The sequence below is a fragment of the Nelumbo lutea genome, chromosome 4 (assembly GCF_056320005.1).
Source record: "Nelumbo lutea isolate HS-2025 chromosome 4, American lotus-T2T, whole genome shotgun sequence".
In the NCBI taxonomy this organism is placed as follows: domain Eukaryota; kingdom Viridiplantae; phylum Streptophyta; class Magnoliopsida; order Proteales; family Nelumbonaceae; genus Nelumbo; species Nelumbo lutea.
This window is the reverse complement of record NC_142687.1, coordinates 27,830,038-27,848,090: the sequence shown is the minus strand read 5'-3', so window position 1 is coordinate 27,848,090 and position 18,053 is coordinate 27,830,038. Positions and strand designations below refer to the sequence as shown.

Genomic DNA, 18,053 nt, shown 5'->3' with positions numbered 1-18,053 from the left:
TCTGAACCCAAAGGGAACAGGAAGGATTATACCTGATCCGGAGAAACAATATCTCCCAAAGTTGGTGTTCACGCCCAAAGAAGATACCAAGATCCGCTCTTGCTGAAGATGACATAGCTGTTGATGGAACGGAACCAGCAGGGTGCATCCTACACACTGGATCCTTCGCAAGAACCCACTAGAAACTCTGAACACTAAATCCTTTTCAGTCTTTTCTGCAAGACTGATGTCAAGAACTGATTTCTTGACTTCTTTCTCCTACAAAGATCGAATCTTGCAAGAGGGGTTGGCGGCGGCTGGAAGAGAACTCCTAGGACGAAGATGGCTGAATAGTTTTATTCTCTCTGGAGTTTTGAGATCTAATCTCTGTATGCGGAAGACTTTCTTCTCTCTTGAGAAAAACTTGGTTCAAAACCTGTTATATTCGAATTAGCTTTCTCCTCCTTTCTTCTTGATTAAGAAATCCTCCTAATTAGGAGTTATCCCAATCCAAATCAATATTTGGATAGGGGATAATCTTAATCCTATCTCCAGATTAAGTTAGTTTACTCCTGATCTTATCAAGAGGTTACCAGATTCAAATCTGATTTGAATTTGGTCTCCCAGAGTGGATAAGGTCAAAAGCCCAATCCTTTTTACTAATATTAATCTCAGATTCGCCCCTTAGATAGGTGATCATATCAGCCTAGCTCGTAATGGGCTTTTGGCCCATTAAGTGTCCAATGTTTAACTAGTTTCCAATCTGCTGCCCAGTTGGGCTTCTTTGTATGGCGTGGGACCCAAGCATTGATCTACACACCAGCCACATGGGTTCGGCCCAGCCTTTATTACAAGGCCCAGCCGAATTCACTGAAAACTCAGTGACCCCTTGAGCCCATCACATGAACCCTATGGGCCCAACACTTACATTAAGTGGTCCCTGGGCCAAGCCATCTTATAAAAACCCATGGACTGTGGGCAGGTGCAAAATTAGCCCATCAGGTATTATCCTAAATGGTCTTACACTTAACCTCTCAGCCCTTAATGATCAAGCACTGCCCAACAAGAGAAGACCTCTCCCTCGGCTGCAAGGAACAGTGCCGCACTCTCTACTCACATGGATCCCGGGAATTAAAAACTTTTGCAAATCTTTTGAAACTGTACATATACATTTATATATTTATATCTATCTATCTATCTATCTATCTATCTATCTATCTATCTATCTATATATATATATATATATATATATATTAATTTTTTGCAAAACAAAATTCCAACGATTGAAATCAACTGCCAGCAGTTTGGTTTCCATCAGAGAGAATGGATTCCCGATCATTACCATTGTCCGACAAAGGGGCTGATCCTGTCACTATGATCACTCACTTAGATGAATTCTCAGAATGCCCCAACATATCCAGGTTTTGACCCCCACTAAGGATCTCATTGATTGATATATTAAAGACAGCCCGATCCGACACCTAGTGAAGTGTCATAATCGAGTCCAGGGGTCAGCTGTAACTTTCCAGTTTTGCCCATCTGTCTCCAAGGTCTAGGGCAATGCTAGAAATCTGGTCCAGTTCAAGGGTTCAAGCAATCCCATATTGCATGTGCCTTGGGTCTTACCCTAATGGCCGAAACAAGCCATCCTAACACTTGGTGGCACATCAATATTAGCCTTGGTAGGATAAATCTCCCCAGACTTATCCAATGGCTGTGAACATTTAAAACTAACACAAGTTTCTATAAGTGTCCAATTTTAGGGTCTTACACAAAAATATACCAAACAACATGAATGAAACATGTACTTTGTTTATTTACACTAAATGTCAAAAAGTACATCAAATTGGATTGAAGCTAAGGGCATACAAAACTGTCTAACGGGTATTGTTCGGCGTTAATTGCTCGACAGGTTGCTTGGGAGATTTCTCGATGGGTTGCTCAACAGGTTGCTCGGTGGTTTTCGTTCCTCAGCTCTGTAGATTGCCTGATATGTCTCTTTCATCTCGTTGGTCCTCTTCCTCTTTCGGGTCCTCTAGTAGTTCCGGTTCTAGATCTTCTCATGGCCCGAACTATGAGCCTGAGCTGAGAGATTTTGTGGCTGCCGAATTCGAGGAGGCTGAAGTTAGTCCCTTCGAGACAGAGGCGGAGCTTCCTCTACGGGCAGGTCACCGGTTTGGCACCACGCCTTGCATCTTGATGCCCGGGGATATGGCTCGGATCCAAACTATGTACGTCATCCCCACAGAATACCAAATGAGGTGTCTTCTACCCGGCAAGATGGCCAATAATGCTCAGCCCAGTGAGCTATGCGTTTATGAGCATAGCTTAGAGGCTGGGCTGAGGTTCCCATTGAGCGAGGGGGTCGCCGAGGTATTGGGCTGGTACAGGGTGATGCCGATGCATCTGATGTCGAACTCCTTCAGGTTCTTGCTCGGCCTCATGTCCTACTACGCGGTCTATGATATCGAATTAACCCTGGGGGTGGTGAGCTTTATGCTTCAACTGAAGCACCACCAACAAGGGTACTACTATTTCTCTAGTAGGCGGAATGTCTAGTCGTTGGTCGGGGCTCCTTCTGTGAAGCACTAGAAAGAGCCATTCTTCTTTGTGCGCATTCCTGGGGGTCTCCCCCTTTTGGTCGAGCTACGGGATCTGAGAACAAATATGCCATAGCCCTAGTGAACATCGCTCACTTGGGGGGAAAGGTCAGCCCTGAGCATGATCCACGAAATAGATGTGAGGGTGTATACATGCTTGGAGATGTTGATGCTTGTCGGGTTGATGGAGAGGGTGGCAGGTCTGTTTCTTTTACTATTCGTCTGCTGAGTCACTATTCCCTTGTTTGCTTTCTACTTATCTCGGGCATTCTGTGTTACAGGTATAAGGATGGCCAGCGAAGAAGAGATTGTTCGTCAGGTGAGGGCACTTTGGCAAAGGCAGGGGTGAGCTAGTACGCAGCCAAAGGGTCGGCCCAAGACAACGGACCAGCCACGATCCGCGGATAGGGCTGCTTGTCAGCAAAGGAGAGTTTGGCAACGGGAGTCTGAGGAGGACGATGTTGTCATAGTTGACCCTGAAGGGGTTCGTCGTCCTATGGGTGTGTCAGGGACAAAAGCGGGCGGCAGTAGCTCGGGTCTGCACATGTCGCGGTGGTCAGTTTGTGTCGATGATAACTTGGAGACACTTGGGGTTCCCGAGCAGTTGCTGCGAGGGACCATGACCATGTCGATGGCTCGGGAATCGGTCGGGTCAGCAGTAGAGCCTTAGAGTGTGCACTTCTGCAGTCTGCTACCCAGGTGAGTTCCTTTCTTTCTTATCCCTTGTGTTTTTGTTAGTTAGTTTTTTTTTTTTTTGTGCATATACTCATCATTCTCTTCTACAGAATGCTTGTGGGGTAGTCGCGTTGGTCAATAGTCTCCAAGATCTCCAATCGACGTACGAGTGAGAACACTCCGAGTATTTGTGGCAAAAGGCATAGCTGACTGAGCTTCAGGCTGCCGGGGAGCAGTCGGTTGCGCTAGAAAGGGAGGTGGCCGAGTTGAAGGTGTAGATGGCCGAGCAGGCCAGCATTATCCGGGGGTTGAAGCAAGAAATTGCTAAGATTAAGGCAGAGCGAGAGAGGTTAAGGTAGGAGGCAATTGACTAGTACAAGGCGTCGAAGGAGATGAAGCTACACATGGATGAGTACATTGAGGCTTCCTTCGCAGCTGGATTTAACATCTTCCGATGAAGGATCCTTCGCCGCCATCTGGAGCTAACCGAGGAGTCATGGGGTTGGGGAGTTTATGATCTGGATACTCTACAGGGCTCCATCGAGGAAGCTGATGAAGAGGCTGGGGACGAGGCCGAAGCTATTGATGGGGCTGCTGACTCTACCACCGAGGATTGAGTAGCTGTTTCTTCAAAGTTATGCTTTTTTGTCTTTGTCGTATTCTTTTTTATTCTTATTTTTTTTGTATTGGCTCGGTATGTCGAGCCTTAAATGATGTAATGGACCATCTTAAGTTGAATATCATCTCTTCTTTGTGTTGACTATATACACGCATCTTGTTGTTGTTGCTATTTTTACTTGTGCATTTTTTTCTAACCGAGGCATGGCCGGCCAGGCTATCGCTTGCCGAGCTAGGCTATGCCTCAGTGCCCTTGGCCTTCTATCGACCGAGGTGTTGTTGACCGAGATCTTTCGGTTCCCGAGCTCTCAGCCAAGGGATGCTTAGTTTCTAGTCTCAGGAGCCTTTGGGGCCCTTCTAGGGTTAGTCGTTTCCTAGCTAGATCAGTCGTTAGTCGGGGGTTATGCAGAGTTCCACGACCGCCCTTAGGCCTCGGTGGACGGGGGCATTTTTTCTCCACATTTTAGGCTCAGCCATGGTCAATTGAGTCGGGGTTGATGGAGTCACCTTGGTCGATAGTGTGGTTTGGCTTGTGCATGTGTAGTGTGTCCGGTGAGCATGTATGTGCCTGGGGGTCAGAGATGTAGCTTGAAAAAAGGAGACTTTTATTGCTTGTAGATCTACTGGTAATACATTATGAGATTTCCCGAGTTTCAGCTCCTTGGTATTGATCGGTCTTCGAGATCTTCGAGTCTATAAGTGCTCGGTCCGAGGACCCTGGTAATTCTATACGGCCCTTCCCAGTTTGGTGCGAGTTTGCCTTCTCTAGGTGTGGGGACTATGACTCTGTGTAGGACGAAATCGCCTGTCTTGAACTCGCGTCTTCTGGCCTTGGAGTCGTAGTGCTTTGCCATCCTCTACTGTTGTACGACCATTCTTTCATGTGCTCAGTCTCGGGCCTCTTCTACTAGGTCCAATTCTGTGCGCAATCTACATCATTCTGCCCCTCGTTGAATAGCTTGGTTTGGATAGTTAGGGAACCTATCTCCACGGGGACTATGGCCTCGGCCCCATAGGTCAGACTAAAAGGGGTCTCTCTGGTGGTGGTCCGCGGGGTTGTCCTATATGCCTAGAGTATGCTCAGCAGCTCCTCAACACCCTGTATGCCTAGAGTATGCTCGGCAGCTCCTCAACACACCTTCTCTGGCTTGGTCTAGGCACGTTTTCAAGCCGTATAGCAGGGCTCGGTTGGTTATCTTGGTCTACCCGTTACTTTGGGGTCGGTGCACTACGGTAATCTGATGATCTTTAGGTCGGCACAAAGGGCTTTGAACTTCTTGTCGATAAACTGTGTCACACTGTCCATGATGAGTACGCGAGGGATGTCGAAGCGGCAAATAATGCCCTGCCAAAAGAAATTTCGAGTATTATGGGCGTGATGCATGCCAAAGCTTTGGCTTCCACCCACTTGGTGAAGTAGTCTACTGCTACAAGAAGGAATTTCTTCTGTGCAACCGTGGTGGGAAGGGGCCGAGGATGTCCATTCCCCATTTGACGAACGGCCACGGGCTGGTGATCGGCTTAAGGGTGGGCGCAGGCTGGTGATGGAGATTGGAGTGCTGCTAGCAGCTATCGCACTTTCAAACTAATTGGGCGGCGTATTGCTTCATCGTCAACGAGAAGTAGCCCTGTCGGAGTGCCTTATGGGCCAATTTGCGCGTGCTGGGGTGATCTCTGCAAATGCCCTCATGTATCTCCATAAGGACGTAGTTTGCTTCGGCTGAGGGGAGACACTCCAGGTATGGGAGAGTGTGGGAGCAACTGTAGAGTTGGCCTTGGATAAGGCAGTACCAGGCTACTCTATGTTGGAGCTTCTTCACTTCTACTTGGTCTTCTGGGAGAGCACCTTCTCGAAGATACTTGGCTATGGGGTCCATCCAAGATGGGTCGTGCTATACTAGGAGGATGAGAAGGGTGCGATGCTCAGCTGGGCTAGTGTATCCAGTCGTACAGTCAAGTCAAGGTTGGACTGCGGCGAGCTGGCTAGCTTCGAAAGGGTGTTGGCTCGGGTGTTCTCGGCTTGAGGGATCTGCTAAATATTAAAATGCTGGAGTTTTTGAATGAGCTCTTGCACCTTTTGTATATAACTCGCCATGGAGGGGGTCCAAGCCTCGAACTGGCCATGGATTTGGTTGACCACTAGCTGTGAGTCATTGAAGGCTTTGATTCTTTGGGTCCCGAGGTCCAAGGCAAGGCGGAGCCCAACAATCAAGGCCTCATACTTGGCCTCATTGTTGGACGCCTTGAACTTGAACCTAAGGGCATGTTCCAACACTACGTCGTTTGGGCCGAGGAGGATGAGGCCGGCATCGCTACTCTACTGGTTTGACATGCCATCTACATGCAGAGTCCATACTTGGGGCGGCGGGGCCGGTTCCTTGGTGGTGTATGTACATTCTGCGATGAATTCTGCCAAGAACTGGGATTTGATCACCGGTCGGGGTGCATACTCGATGTCGAACTCACTTAGTTCCACGCTCCATTTGACCAAGCAGCTAGATACTTTCGGCCTCTGTAGTGTCTACTTAAGTGGCTGTTGGTAAGTACTCGGATGTTGTAGGCCTGAAAGTAGGGTATGAGCTTTCTAGCGGCTGTAACGAGAGCTAAGGCTAACTTCTCCCGGTTGGAGTACCGAGTCTCTACGCCACTAAGGACTTTGCTAGTGTTGTAGATCGACCTCTATACTCGATCTTCTTCCTTAATCAGTACCGAGCTGATGACCTCGTCTCCAGCTGAGAGGTAGAGCAATAGTTCATTCCCTGGGTTAGGCTTGGTTAGGAGGGGTGGCGAGCTCAGGTATTGCTTCAACTCCTAGAAAGACTGCTCACATTCTTTAGTCCAACAAAAATCTTTTGGCCGCTTAAGGGCTTTGAAGATAGGGAGATAACGATCCACGGATTTGGACATAAATCTACTAAGGGCGGCTATTCTCCCGGTGAGTCATTGCACCTCTTTATGGGTCTAGGGAGATGGCATGTCAAGGATGGCCTTTATCTTCTCCAGATTCGTTTTGATCCCTCTCTCTGTCACCATGAACCCCAAGAACTTTCCGGAGCCGACTCTAAAAGCGCACTTGGTTGGGTTTAGCTTTATCTTGTATTTTCTGAGGATGTTGAATACTTCGTAAAGGTCAGCCAAGTGATGCTCGGCTTTCTTGCTCTTCATGAGCATATCGTCAACATACACCTCTACATTCTGGCTGAGTTGTTCTTTAAATACCTCATTCACCAGTCGCTGATAAGTGGCACCAGCATTCTTGAGGCCGAAGGGCATTACCTTGTATCAATATAGGCCTCGGTCTATGATAAAAGTTGTCCGCTCCTGGTCGTCCCGGTGCATCCGGATTTGGTTGTAACCTGAGAAGGCATCCATGAAGCTCAATAGCTCGTACCCCGCTGTTGTGTCGACAAGTTGGTCGATCCTCGACAGAGGGGAAACTGTCTTTGGGGCAGTCCTTATTTAGGTCGGTGAAGTCAATGCAGATCCTCCACTTCTCGTTGGCCTTCTTCACCATTATTATGTTGGCCAGCTAGTCGGGGTACTTGACTTCTCGAATAAATCTAGCGTTAAGCATTTTCTATACTTTGTCAAAGATCACTTGCCACCACTCTATGGCGAAGCTCCTCTTTTTCTGTTTCATAGGTTGGTAGCATGGGTCGACGTTCAGCCGATGTATGATAACTTCGGGGTTGATCCCAGGCATGTCCGCTGCCGACCAAGCAAATACGTCGATGTTGTTCCTCAATAGTTGCACAAGTTCTTCTTGAAGGTGGTCGTCTAGTAGGGAGCCGACTTGGATTGTCTTCTCGGGATCTTCTTCAAAGAGAGAGACCTAGATGAGGTCTTCCACAGGTTAGCCGCACTGTGCCTTTACCTCATTGCATAAGTCATAGGCCTCCGCCATCAGTGTCTCGACGGTTGGACGTGGTCCTCAGCAAGAGAGCTAATAGTAGTGTCGTACTTGGTTGGAAATTTCATGGCAAGGTGGTATGTCGAGACTACAGCCTGCAGGGCATTGAGGGTCGACCTTCCGAGGATCACGCTGTAAGAGGAAGGGCAATGCACCACGATGAAGTCTACCATGGCCACCACGGTGATGTCGTCGTCTCCGATCAAGAGGGGAAGGGTTATTCTCCTAGTGGGTAGGAGGGACTCTCCCTAGAATCCCATCAAGGGAGTGTTGATTGGTGTGAGCCGCTCTCTGTCGATGCCGAGCTTTTCGAATGCATCTTCGAACAATATGTCGGCAGAGCTCCCTATGTTGACTAGGATCCACTGCAACTTGAAGTTAGCCACCTCGGCTGTGATGATCAAGGCGTTGTTGTGCGGCATCTGGACCCCTCAGAAGTCGTCGTCGGTGAAGGTGATAGATGTGTTGCGCTTCTTCCTGTGACCCCGGTCGTCGATCTCGCACAATCGAGCATATCTCTTCTGACCTGAGTTGCTCTCCCCTTTGGTAACAGTTCCCCTTGATATGATGTGGATAACGCCGACTGGGGGGCCTTGGGGTGGCGGTTGTCAATCTTCATCCATTCTCCATTCTTCTTGGGCTGACTTCTCACTTCTATCGATGAAGCCGCTGAGGTAACCACGTCTGATCAGATCTTTAATATGGTTACGCAGGTCTAAATAGTTCTCCGTGTCATGGTCGTGGTCCTTGTGGAACTCATAGTATTTGTCTCAGTTCCTCTTGTTACTTTGCGTCTTCATCTTCTTGGGCTACCTGACGTAGTTGCGGTCACAAATTTGCATCAGAATTTCAGACCGCGGAATATTGAACGACATGAAATTTCGGTAGGTCGGTCGAGGGGTCCGGGGTCTATGGTTCGATTGGCGATCCTGTCTCTTGTGATCTCTATCCGACCTCTCAGACTTTCGCTCGTCGGTGTCCCTCCTCTTCTTGTCGAGCTTCTCATCTTCGCCTTTGAATTGCGCTTGGGCCTCTTCCGCATTGATATACTTTTGTGCGTGGCTCATTAGCACAACCAGTGTCTGGGGAGGATTTTTAGAGATGGAGAAGTTGAACGGGGAAGGGCGGAGCCCGTGCTATATGGCTGTAACTGTGACTGATTGGTTCAAGTCTCTGACCTGGAGTGCCTCCTTGTTGAACTTTGCTAGGTAATCTCTGAGGGTCTTCACCTTCCTCTGTCGGATTTGCATGAGGCTGGCTGAAGTTTTCCAATGCTTTTGGATAGCGATGAACTGCGCCAGAAACTGTGTCTCCAGTTGGTCCCATGATGTTATGGAGCGCGGCGACAAAGAGGAGTACCATGCCAAAGCTAGACCTTGTAGGGTGGCTACAAGGGTTTTGCACATTAGTCTTTCCGACGCATCGTGCAACATCATCTGAGCTTTGAGTGCCGCGACATGGTCGAATGGGTTGGTGTTCCCATCGTATTTGTCAAACTGGGGGGGCTCACCATCCAACGGGGGCATCTCGTTCATGATGTCCTAGACGAAGGGCGGCTCCTTGAAGGTATGCGCGGAAGCCCGTGCTGGCTGGTCCACGGCGGGTGTCACGCTTTTATGGGTCTGAGTGCATTCTAGTTCTTCTAATCGTTACCAGAGCTCTTTGATCTCAGTGTCTCTATTGCTCAGGGCTGCAGTGTGGGTGGCCTTCTCCTTCTTAGGCTACGCAAGGCGGTCCTTTACTAAGCTCGACTGGGCAACAGAGACCATGAAGGGCAGCGTCATCTTGTCGAGCCTCTCTTTGGCGGGAATCCAAGCTGACTGGCGAGTTTGGCTGTGGTGATCTTGTTTGCGGGAGTGGGCAGTAGAAGCGGGCCTTCGGGTTGTGTAGTACCTCTCTCGCTCGGACCGCGCTCCCCTTATATTAAACTGACGTACTTTGTTGTCCTCGGTTCGAGGATCATCCTTCATGCACGTCAGGGCGGGGGGGGGGGGGACAACCCAATTGGGTGGCGCGGTAGACCCCAGCGCCTGCATGAACTCGAAGATCTTGTCGACCTTCTCTTGCATAGCTCGAACTGCGTTGGGTCCACTGCGACCGAAGGTTGCGGGGCTTCCTGATAAGATGAGTTGTGATGCCAGTTCTCCCGAGATGAGGAACTACCTGTTGATCGTTTGGACTGGTTTTTAGGCATCTTGGTCAGTTTTGAGGCTGCGCGACAAAGGATTTTTTTTTTTTTGTTTTCGGGAAAGCTTTTTGTGCGTTCCCACAGACGGTGCCAAGCTGATGCTGCTCAATCTGAGGTAATGCACGACCTGAGGAGAGCAACTAGATAGTCCTTGCTGACTAGGCGGCGCCGAGCTTACAAGGACGGTGCCGCGCTATGTAATCTGCGATCAAGAGAAGAAGTCAAGAGGCTCGAGGAGTTGTCCCCGGGTAGACACTCGACGGAGTTGTCTTCCTACCCTTATCCATAGTCGGGCTTATCTGCGTGGTGTGTAGCTGACGTGGCTGAAGGGATAAGGTGGGGGACTATGAAAGTAACATAGCTCGGTCAGGCTATGCCAACATGGCCAAGCTGAGCTGACGTAGCCCTGTTGAATTGACATAGCCGAGCTATGTCGACGTTGTCAGGCAATGACTGAGTGGCCACGTGTCTCTATGGGCCAGCTCAGTCATAACCCGAAGAGGATGTGTTGTGGGGCGTTGTGGGGCGAAGATGTGATCTCCAAACGGGTATGTACCTAAATGAGTAGCGTATCCAAGTAGGAAAAGAGATCGTGTATCTAATTGGGCTGTTAAAAGCATGAAAATTATCTGGGTCCATTCCGGCCTGGCGCCCTTGTCCATGGTGTCCCATCCGTGATCTAATGATCTACCACCCAACCCCACCCCACCCCACCCCACTTCTGCCAATGTCCTTCCGTTTACAACTTTGCATACATTTTTTACTAAATTCATTAATCGTTTATCATCATTTAAGGGTCTGTTTGGTTTGATTTGCGGTTTGAATCAATATCTAATTAGAATTAAAATCTCTTGATATCAGAATCAGACTGATCTATTTAAAAAAATCCAAACCGGAACTGGAATAAGCTGGAATGGGATTTCATTCCAAGGGAGAAAGAGGGAATGATAATTTACTTAAACGGGAAATATATATCATTCAACAGGAATGGAAATATGATTTCAATTCCACTGAACCAAATAATTGGAATCCGAATAACTCACTCATGTTCCTGTAAATTAATCAAAGAGGTCCTGAGTTTATCCCAAGTTCCCAAGTATAGGGATTTGGCTAAGTGAATCCTGTCCATTCATTTCGTTTTATTCAGATGAAGACATTCAGAATCCATGATCGCCACAAGAATTTGACAAAAATTTTAATGTCACTGCCAAATCTATGCAACCCTCTCACTCAGTCCCGCTTGGAATGGGCAGTATAATTCAAATTCACAGTGACAGGGTTAATTTGAATGAGATGAAAAACTCTTTCCCCCCCTTTTCCCGAGACTTTTTTTCCTCCAAATTTGTTATCATCTCATCCTGAACAGAAACATTCAAAATGACATCCAATAGTGAATTAAATAATAAGATAACCCGACATGTGTCCTGGTTCTCCGTCTATGGACAGCTCGAGAGATAGGAAAGTAGAACCCTAGAATCAGACAAACATGACAATTAGTTGTCCGGGTCCCTCCGTCAACATGTGGCAGCTCATGCGTAACCTCTGGCGTCATCCGAGTACAGTTCACAGGCGTTACATAAACTCAGCTTTTCTGGGGATAATTCACCACCCCCTCAAGATTTCCACGAACTAGTACAGAACTCTTGTAATGGATTTTCTCCCAAGTCCAAACGGAGAAATTTGTGAAAAATACCATCTTTTCTAGGTTTGCTTGCTTGTATAGAGGAATAGCAGCAGAACAAAATTACTCGCTATGAATTGCATTAATTTATATGCAAACTGTAGAGCCCTTAAAGGATGTGTCCTTTTTGTCTCTCGTTTTCGTTGTCTTTTTTCTCTGATTTACGCTAATCGTGCATTTACGTGCAGCAGTTGATACAAAATTGCACAGTTTTACGCCAATCTTGCCTGCCACTGCATGTGAATGTGAATATTACGGTACATGCAGCTTCTCAGTTACTGCTGTGCTGAAATAGGCGTTGGGAGCATAGCGTGAAAAAAGATTCTTTATTTAAATACAAAATTCTCTCTCTACGGCATTTCAGAAGGATGAAGCATGGGTATGTACTGGGACTGGGGTGATTATTTTATTCAGGCTCCGCTTTCATTGCCTATCCAGCTATGAAAGAAACCACTCTGTCCTTGGAAAGTAAGAAATTAGAAGAAGAGCAAAAATCTTCACTGAAGGTCCATAAAAGAACAGCCCATAACATCTACAAGTCCATTCTAGACCAGTTATGGGCCATAGTCCTAGGCCATGGGGATAAAGCCCCACCCTCCACATCTCTGCACATAGTCTCCATTATGTTTTATGTTTTATTAAATATACCAACCATCAAATAGTGAACTGCATTCTTTTGTATTTCTTTTTTTGTTTTTCATGGAACTAATAGAGACTAGGCCCTACAAGATGGGCTCAAGCCCAGTCCATTTACCAAGCAAAAGTATCCCGAAGTGGGATGGAGCAGCCTGTGTGAATGTGTGCTCATCGGGCCGGCTTGTCCCTTTTGATGCCAGCCATAGGACGGTCCTGGTGCTGTTCTTCTTCAAGGCACGTCTACTCGTCTGTTATCACTTTTCATATTGTCCCAAAGATTCTTCTCCCATGGATCAACCAATAAGGACCACACATATACAATACAATGCATTTATGAAAAAATAAAAATAATTCAATCCACCTCCCTAAACTTTCACTGAAAGAGACAAGCAAAGAAAGGATTGAACCAACACAAATCCCCTGATTTAATTGGATTTTATCACTCTAATTCTCTAACATTACCTGTATTGTAGTTAACAAATCTTACTTAATTACATTTGTACAAAAGAATCATGTAATCCAAGAATTAGTTGTGGACATGGAAGTGTGGAAATGGCAGTACCGTACGCTACACAGAAAAATACAAGCACCGCCATTTACTGTTTATAACCTTCACACGTTCTATAAATAAAGGGTGAGGGTGGTAATGGAGAGATGAGTTAAGCAAAGAAAAAAGAGAAATGGAGGAGACAAGCAGTCTCGCCAAATGGAGAAAGGGAGGGATCAGAACAATGCCCTTCATCTTCTGTAAGCCTTCTTTTTACAGTGCTTTTTCATGAAAATTCATCATCTTCACCATCGTTTTGATGTTGTTTTGCTTATTGCGGGGGGTTTGATGGTCATCAAATATTCTGATGCAAGTTTTGTTTTTGATGGGTGTAGCTAATGAAATTTGTGAGAAGTTGGCTGTGGTCGGCTTTGCTGCCAATATGATTAGCTACTTGACACAACAGCTACACATGCCTCTGACCAAGGCAGCCAACACTCTCACCAACTTTGGGGGAACTGCAAGCTTGACACCCTTGCTCGGAGCCTTCATCGCAGATTCATTCGCCGGCCGCTTTTGGACGATAACGGTGGCGTCTATTATATACCAAATAGTTAAGAGCTAGCAATTAATCCTCATCTCTCTCTCGTGTGTGTGGAGAACAGAAGAAAATGATTTAGACCCATTACAAAGTAGAGCCAAATGATCACTTAGGAAACCCAAGTAATCATCTTTACATGATTCAACTTTTTTAGTTCTTTTACTGCCTTCCTCTGATCGATAGATGTTTCGTGGGTCTCTTTTTTCCTTTGTCGGCCAAGGGAAAAGAGCTAAAAAGCACTGGCTTTTGATCCTGGTGTCATCTGGGTTAGAGGTCCAAAGTTTCGTCTTGTAGCAAAATCAATTAATCTTTATAGCATTTAATGGCAAAGAAACAAAACGGGTCAGACATAAACTTGCATTCGTGTGAGATTGAGAAGATCCACCATCACGTAATTAAGTTTTAGACAGACAAGTTGCAGATAAGAGAACACATCTCACTGTCTGACTCTGACCTTAACGTTTCGCCGATGGATAAGAGAAGAACTCATCCATGTATCAGAACTAAAAACATCTGTTTGTATATGGTAGTAACTGTTAATATGTGTGTCTAGGGAATGACAAGCCTGACTGTATCAGCAATCCTTCCACAGCTAAGGCCACCGCCATGCAAAGGGAACGAGGTGTGCGAGGAGGCTGACGCCGGCCAGCTAGCCATCCTCTATGTGTCTCTCTTACTGACGGCAATCGGCTCCGGCGGAATTCGTCCCTGCGTGGTGGCATTTGGTGCAGACCAATTCGATGAGACGGATCCCAAGCAAAAGACTAGCACATGGAAGTTCTTCAACTGGTACTACTTCTGCATGGGCGTCTCCATCCTTGTGGCGGTGACAGTGATTGTGTACATTCAAGATAATATCGGGTGGGGATGGGGGTTTGGAATCCCTACTATCGCCATGTTTCTGTCCATTATCACGTTCATCGTTGGCTATCCTCTCTATCGGAACTTGGATCCCGCCGGGAGTCCCTTCGCCCGCTTGGTGCAGGTAGTTGTAGCAGCCTTTAGGAAAAGAAAGCTGCAAAAGGTTTCTGATCCCGCATTGCTCTACCAGAACGAGGAGCTCGATGCCTCCATTTCTGCTAGTGGGAAGCTTCTCCACAGTAAACAATTCACGTGAGTTAATCATTTTCTTATACATATTTTTTTATTCCTTTTAATATATTTATTTGTCGAGGTTTCGGCAATAATTTAGAGAGAGAGAGAGACCTCATTTTTAGGGGAAGGTTCAATTATAATTTGAGGGAGACACTGAGAAAGATACCCATTTGACCCTCGTTGAACAAAACAGTACAATATGTGAAGGCCATCTGTATAGAATTCTAGATAATTATATTATGTTAATCCCGTTGCAAGCTATGGCTCTGTTTGGGAAGAATACAAATGATTTGCACTCTACATATTTATATTTGTTTTCCTCCCAAACTGAGTCTCAGGTGACAAAAAGAAAGATATATTTTTTTCTTTTACCAAAAGAGATAGAATTAAGACAGTTTTTATATTCATCTTACTCTCTCCACTATTTTTCTTTGCACTGTATATATTTATATTTATATTTTTTTCAAATTTAGCCTAAAGTCATATTATTTTGTTTTAGTTTTCTTTGAACTTTCGCTTGCCCTACCAATCTTTCTTATAAGAGAAAGATTCCTTTAATTCCTTGAAATTTCTTTCCACTGCCAACACTTTCATAATTCATTTAAAATGTTCTGAAAAATTTTAACAAATTCAATTCCCAATTGCATAGTCATAAATGATTTGCGTTTTATTAAATCTTTATTATACCATAACTTGCAATAGATTAACAAATTAAAGCCACTAAGCCAGTACTAGAAATAATTTGGGATCATGAACTTTTACTTCAACATTTTAGTAAAATTTGAGTTTAAAATTGGGGTGATTAATTTATTTTTTCTTCAGATAATAAAGATGTTTGGCATCTTCCTGAACTGTGCATATTCCATAAACCCACACCTTTAGATGATAACTCACGCCTCCCAAATTCCAATGAAAATTCAGTCGGTGGTAGATTCTTTTATATCAAACATAAGACAAATTTAATTTTATTGACACCAATATTTCAGCCTTCGGATCAAGGAGGTGTTGGGGCTAAAAGACAATGAGATGTTTTGAGTCCAGTTGGTATGATTTTCAGGCCACGTGTCATCAGCCATGTATCAAGAGATGTGCCAAAGTACTATCATGGAAAACAACAAAGGCTTGTGTGTGTCGGTTTGCCTTTGTCAAGGAAAGGGCCCTATCCTCACCGAAAAGAAAACTTGTCACTTGTTAACTCTGCATTGGCCTATATGCTTGCCATTTGGTTATCCAAGTGGTGAGTTGGCCCCATCTTGGTCGTTAATGGGTCTGATCAAAGGGAAGTCTATGTCGTTCGTGCTCCAGCAGTCGAACTCTAGCTCCCTGTTGGACAAGAGTTGGAGCCAGTTGCAGAGCACACTTTACACCTATAGTCCTCTTGGTTCAGTCCTTGCGTTGCAGAGCACACTTTACACTTATAGTCCTCTTGGTTCAGTCCTTGCGTTGCAGAGCACACTTATGGAGACCTGTCGAAGCGTGTAGGGAGTTGTACTTTTGCCATGTGTCTTGATTTCAGAGGATTGGGACATATCATTGAATGGGTCCCATCCAAATGAAATTAGAAAATGAAAAGAAAAGAATAAGTCCTTTTGTAAATTAATTTGATATAGTACTGGATAGGCATGGAAATTCATATCATACCCACCTTGGCTTGGTTTTTAACTCTTGAGTCTTGACCCATCTAGTGATTTGATCAGTCGATGGTATTAAAGACTTGACATGAATGTTTTTTTTTAGGCAGAACCCACTTACTCTCTTTTGGTCTTCATTGGATTAATCAAGTAGTAGACTCACAAAGATAAGTTGAGAAACAGTGCTTTTAGTTTTAGCTAGGCAGAAATAATTCATATCATACCCACCTTGGCTTCCTGACGAGCAAGCAGACTCAACGCAGGTTCCTAGACAAGGCCGCAATCGTGACGGAAGAAGATAATGTCAAAGCTTCATCAACACCCAACCTGTGGAGGCTAAGTACAGTCCACCGGGTTGAAGAGTTGAAATCACTGATTCGAATGGGACCAATATGGGCGGCTGGGATCCTGCTCATCACAGCTTACGCACAGCAAAACACGTTCTCCCTACAGCAAGCTCGAACCATGGATCGGCACATCGTCCGTTCCTTCCAAATTCCCCCAGGCTCCATGTCCGTCTTTACCATTGTCTCCATGCTCACAACAATCAGCATCTACGATCGCGTACTCGTCCCTATTGCTCGTCGTTTCACCGGCCTTGACAGGGGCATCTCCTTCCTACAGCGCATGGGCATCGGTTTCATCATCTCACTGTTAGCCACCCTTGTTGCTGGGTTCGTTGAGATCAAACGCAAACACGTTGCTTCAGTGCATGGCCTCATGGACAGCCCGCATTCCACCATTCCCATTACAGTCTGTTGGCTCATCCCACAGTATAGCCTCCATGGGATAGCTGAAGCCTTCATGTCTATCGGGCACCTCGAGTTCTTCTATGATCAGGCACCAGAGAGCATGAGGAGCACAGCCACGGCTCTCTTTTGGACGTCGATATCGGCAGGGAATTACATCAGTACGCTGCTGGTCACAGTCGTGCACAAGTTCAGTGCAGGCCCAGGGGGATCAAACTGGCTTCCAGACAAAAACATCAACAGAGGAAAACTGGAGTATTTCTACTGGTTGATCACAGTCTTGCAGGCTTTGAATCTGGTGTACTACTTGTTATGTGCAAAGTTATATACATTCAAGCCAATCCAGCTCCGTCGAAAGGAGGATGAGTTTCAAGGGGGAGTCGAACTCGCCGGTGGGGTGTAGTTGATTGATTGTCTTATACAGATGGAATTAGGTTGAGATCTTGGGCTGTAAATGAATCAATGCAGTCAAGAATGTCAGCGTGGTTTATAGGTGTAAATGCAATATGTGAGCAATTAAAGTTTGAGAGAATTAACCAAGTGATTAACGAGGCAGCCCTTTTATATCGCAATTCGCAAATCAAAGCATGTCTTTGTAGGAAATTTTTGCTGCCTTTGGTTGCAGTGCAATGAATTTGCACCGATGCAAAACTATGGTGGTGCAATGTGCAAAGGATTTGGGTGCAAATTCAGACATGAAGCAGAATAAAGTAAAATCCAAAACAAAAATAAACCAAGAATGTCAGCGTGGTTTATAGGTGTAAATGCAATATGTGAGCAATTAAAGTTTGAGAGAATTAACCAAGTGATTAACGAGGCAGCCCTTTTATATCGCAATTCGCAAATCAAAGCATGTCTTTGTAGGAAATTTTTGCTGCGTTTGGTTGCAGTGCAATGAATTTGCACCGATGCAAAACTATGGTGGTGCAATGTACAAAGGATTTGGGTGCAAATTCAGACATGAAGCAGAATAAAGTAAAATCCAAAACAAAAATAAACCAGGCATTCCCATGCATTTGTATTGATGCAAATGAAATTGTCTTGCAACCAAAGTTCAAAAATATGAGTAAAAGTCTCGTTGCGGGGAAGTAAAAAGAAAAGTAGGGCCCAACCGGGCTCGAACCGGTGACCTCTTGATCTGCAGTCAAATGCTCTACCACTGAGCTATGGACCCAATGGCGTTAACAGGGCGAAATAACTAAA

The 18,053-nt window shown here is 45.7% G+C and overlaps 1 protein-coding gene and 1 non-coding gene across 5 annotated transcripts; one reads left to right on the top strand and one right to left on the bottom strand.

Annotated features, from left to right (window-relative positions):
• Positions 1-12,878: 12,878 nt before the first annotated feature.
• On the top strand, positions 12,879-17,422 carry LOC148854806 (protein NRT1/ PTR FAMILY 3.1-like). 4 transcript variants are annotated; one of them, XM_088984391.1, is made up of 4 exons: positions 12,879-13,034; positions 13,170-13,387; positions 13,968-14,488; positions 16,365-17,422. In XM_088984391.1, exons 1-4 carry the CDS (start codon positions 12,968-12,970, stop codon positions 17,251-17,253), a joined length of 1,695 nt encoding a protein of 564 aa, XP_088840517.1. In that variant the 5' UTR covers positions 12,879-12,967; the 3' UTR covers positions 17,254-17,422. The 4 variants fall into 4 exon arrangements, with proteins under 4 accessions (XP_088840517.1, XP_088840516.1, XP_088840518.1 ...); XM_088984390.1 differs by having other exon boundaries at positions 13,929-14,488; XM_088984392.1 differs by having other exon boundaries at positions 12,939-13,034; positions 13,170-13,497; positions 13,929-14,488.
• A 530-nt stretch (positions 17,423-17,952) lies between these two features.
• On the bottom strand, positions 17,953-18,024 carry TRNAC-GCA (transfer RNA cysteine (anticodon GCA)). The gene has a single exon. It is a non-coding gene; the product is annotated as a tRNA-Cys (tRNA).
• Between the last annotated feature and the right edge of the window lie 29 nt (positions 18,025-18,053).